Source organism: Tenrec ecaudatus, chromosome 15, assembly GCF_050624435.1.
Source record: "Tenrec ecaudatus isolate mTenEca1 chromosome 15, mTenEca1.hap1, whole genome shotgun sequence".
Lineage (NCBI taxonomy): Eukaryota > Metazoa > Chordata > Mammalia > Afrosoricida > Tenrecidae > Tenrec > Tenrec ecaudatus.
In genome coordinates this window covers 97,392,232-97,395,204 of record NC_134544.1, presented here as the reverse complement: position 1 = coordinate 97,395,204, position 2,973 = coordinate 97,392,232, and the positions used below count along the sequence as shown (strand labels likewise).

Here is a 2,973-nt window from a genome sequence, read left to right as displayed (position 1 = left end):
ACGTAAGCAATTGCTTGGTTGGTGGGTTGAAGGGTGGCCACGTCAGAATTATTGGAGTGTGTTAAAGGCTTGAATTTCATTAGAAGGTACAGTTGTGACCACCGGTAGAAGACCGGGTCAGCGCTTCGGAAGTGCAGATGGATTGAGCCTCAGAGTCTGAGCATCGTCCAATGTTGGCTCCAATTTTTGTGAGGACTAGGTTAGCAGTTTGAACCCACCTCCTGCATTATCAAAGAAAGACTTGGCAATGGGCCTCCTTAAATATTAGCCCCAAGTCCAACTTTGAAACAGTGGGTCTTGATCACTGAGATTGCCACGTGGAGAGACACGCTGGAAAGCAATGGGTTTAATGATTTCTGCGCAGGGAGTTCTTTTCAAGGACAACTCCCAAACCTAGGAAGAATCAAGGACACACATATATCCAGTTGGTCTGTGAGTCCTTAGAACACATTTTAGTGGAGTCCATAGTCTGAGCAAGTATTAGGCAACCTATCAACATGGCACTGAGAGGTCAAGGATCACCACAGATTACAATTACAATTAAATCACCACAGATTACAGTTCCCATGTTGAAGATTGGCTGGGTGTGTCTTTGTTTCCTGAAGGTGAGAGATAGTCCAAGGGACAATCACATTTGACAAAAACTGCAGTTTAGCTAAACTCACAACAAGAAGATCTTTGCTGGTGACAACCTTTCAGGATTTAGGAAGTGAAGTTCCATCGAGTCTGTCTCCAAGGATCTATGTAAGTAGATTTGCAGAACCTCATCTGAGGGCAGGACTATAGAAGTTTAAGGGGGTCCATAGCAATAGCACCAAGGGGGTCCAGAGGTGCCATACTGTGCACAGAGGCATAGCTGGAGAATGTTTTAGAAGTCAAAGACTCATTAGGAGGACTCAGCACAAGCATGTCCGGGAGATTCACTGAGATGTTGTCCAGTGACTTCAGGCAGGGGCCAGGGTGCATCAGAGAATCAGGATTCAGTGGGGGTCCCAAGGGCTGAAGATCGGGGTCACAGCAGCACCCAGAAGCTTTAACAGCATGCTGGATCTCAAATCTCCGAGGGCCAGAGTCATCTGTTGATTGTTGATTCTCATGCAATGCCTGTGTGGGCAGGTGTACAAATGTGCTTGCTGTGTGGCTCTTGGCCCTGGACTTGACAGACTGCTGGTGGGCATCGGAGTCCCGAGGACGCCTAGTGCGAGTACCCTTTGGTGAAGCCTGGAGATACTGGGCAGATGGAACTGAGGTGGGAAGTAGGGAGACACTGGATCCTGTAGGACTGCAACCCATGCAGGTAGGGTCCTCAGGCTGTACAGTAGAGCTGTCTGCCCAGGAGTGGGTTGTGGGACGAGGACATACCAGTGCACAGCCCCCAAGCCCACTGTCTGCTGCCAGAGTCAGAGAGCGACGCCTGGCCCTGCGTGGCTTAAAGGACCGCAGACGCCCCTTGACCATTGCACGAGTCCTGGCTCCCTTCCAGGCCGTCCACTCCGGGCTGGTCAGTGCTGTGGGTTCCACGTGGTCCAAGGAGGTGCGGTCCCTGCCGTGTTTCCACAGCTCATAGCGCTCGGGTTGCAGAATGCGCACGAAGGCGTCCATGGGAAATGTGACCCTGGCTTCCCCACAGCTGCACTGAGAAGCAGCTTTACCGTAATTAACCCAGCGCAGGGTGGCAAAGTTGATGGATTCCGCACAGTTGAAACCGTGATTGAAGCCAGCGTGGTATCCATAGGGGAATGTGACCATGAACTCGCCTGCTCCCTGGGTGATCCGACCAACAGGAATGCCGTTCTCCCTGAGGACTCTGGGTGAGATGAGGGCCACCTTGTGCCGCAGGAAGTTCGCGCAGCCACTGGAACTGCCAGGGAAAAGCTCCCTGGCCAGTCTCTCCAGCCGGGCTCCATGCTCAGGGGGCACCGCATACCACGTTTTGGGCTCCCCGAAGTGCAGGTAGTTGATGCTGTACAGGTCCATGTCCTCCGTGTGCCAAGTGAAGGTGGTCTGCCACAGGCCAAAGTACAGGTAGGGGGTGTTGACGCCTTTGATGACAACTCCACACTCCTGCTCCAGCAGATCCTGGATCGTCCCCAGGTGTCTGAGGTTCCAATGCTCAGTGTTTTCACCAAATAAGGAGCCACATACTCCAGCCCCATAAATGGGAGAATTGTACATGCGGCTCTTCCAATAGGTCCGCTCCAAATCGTCAACATCCCGGTGTGTGGGAGTGCGGTATCTGTCAGTGTTGGCCAAGTGGCGATACTCCTCCACGGTCATGGATTTCTTCTTTTTATGGTATTGCAAAAAGACACCTGTTTGCCCAGTAGTTACCTGCTGCACAGGACTGGCTATGAGGATGTCATCCACATCGTCATAGTTCTCTCTGGCTGTCCACTGTTTGGGTGGGATTATCTTAGCCAGGCCTGCACGGTGGGCACCTTGGGATTCCATGTAAGCAATGTATTTGATGAAATCCTTAAATTCTTCCATGGTAGGCCGGAAAGTCATGATTTTAAGGCTTGAGTTCTGGCTTCGATAGTCCTGGAAATTCATGGCTGCAAAATAAAGTCAGAAAACCCGATTCTTATGGATGTTCTGTGTATTTGTATGCTGTGCTTTTGTTTCTTTTTCTGTCTGAAAATCTCTTGCAGTGTATTGATGGCTCTGTGAGAGCAAATGCACTCTCCCCAGGCATGCTGATTGACCAAGGGAATTCTACTATGATGGACAACTATTGTTTCCCCCAAAGAGACAGGATTTGTGCACACGGAGTGGGTTTTCCCAGATTGCTCCTGGCTCATTATGCTGCTCTGGAAGTTTATTCAGTTGGAAGGGTGTCTCTATCTGTTGATACTTAGCTTCTGTTGCAATTCTGGGAAATTTCTAATTCCACTAACAAGGAGTGTCTCAAGGGATTTTTAAAAAGTAAATCTAAAGACAGTAATTCAGTAACATTCAACAGAAGTCAGGGGT

At 50.1% G+C, this 2,973-nt stretch overlaps 1 protein-coding gene across 1 annotated transcript; it reads right to left on the bottom strand.

Moving 5' to 3' along the window:
- Positions 1 to 780: 780 nt before the first annotated feature.
- LOC142427622 (lysine-specific demethylase 4D-like) lies at positions 781 to 2,553 on the bottom strand. Its single transcript, XM_075532807.1, has one exon. The coding sequence runs from the start codon at positions 2,551 to 2,553 to the stop codon at positions 781 to 783; it is 1,773 nt and encodes a 590-aa protein (XP_075388922.1).
- Positions 2,554 to 2,973: the final 420 nt, after the last annotated feature.

Excerpts from the sequence above, each read along its gene's own strand:
- LOC142427622 (XM_075532807.1), bottom strand. The coding sequence starts at position 2,553 with ATGAATTTCCAGGACTATCGAAGCCAGAACTCAAGCCTTAAAATCATG.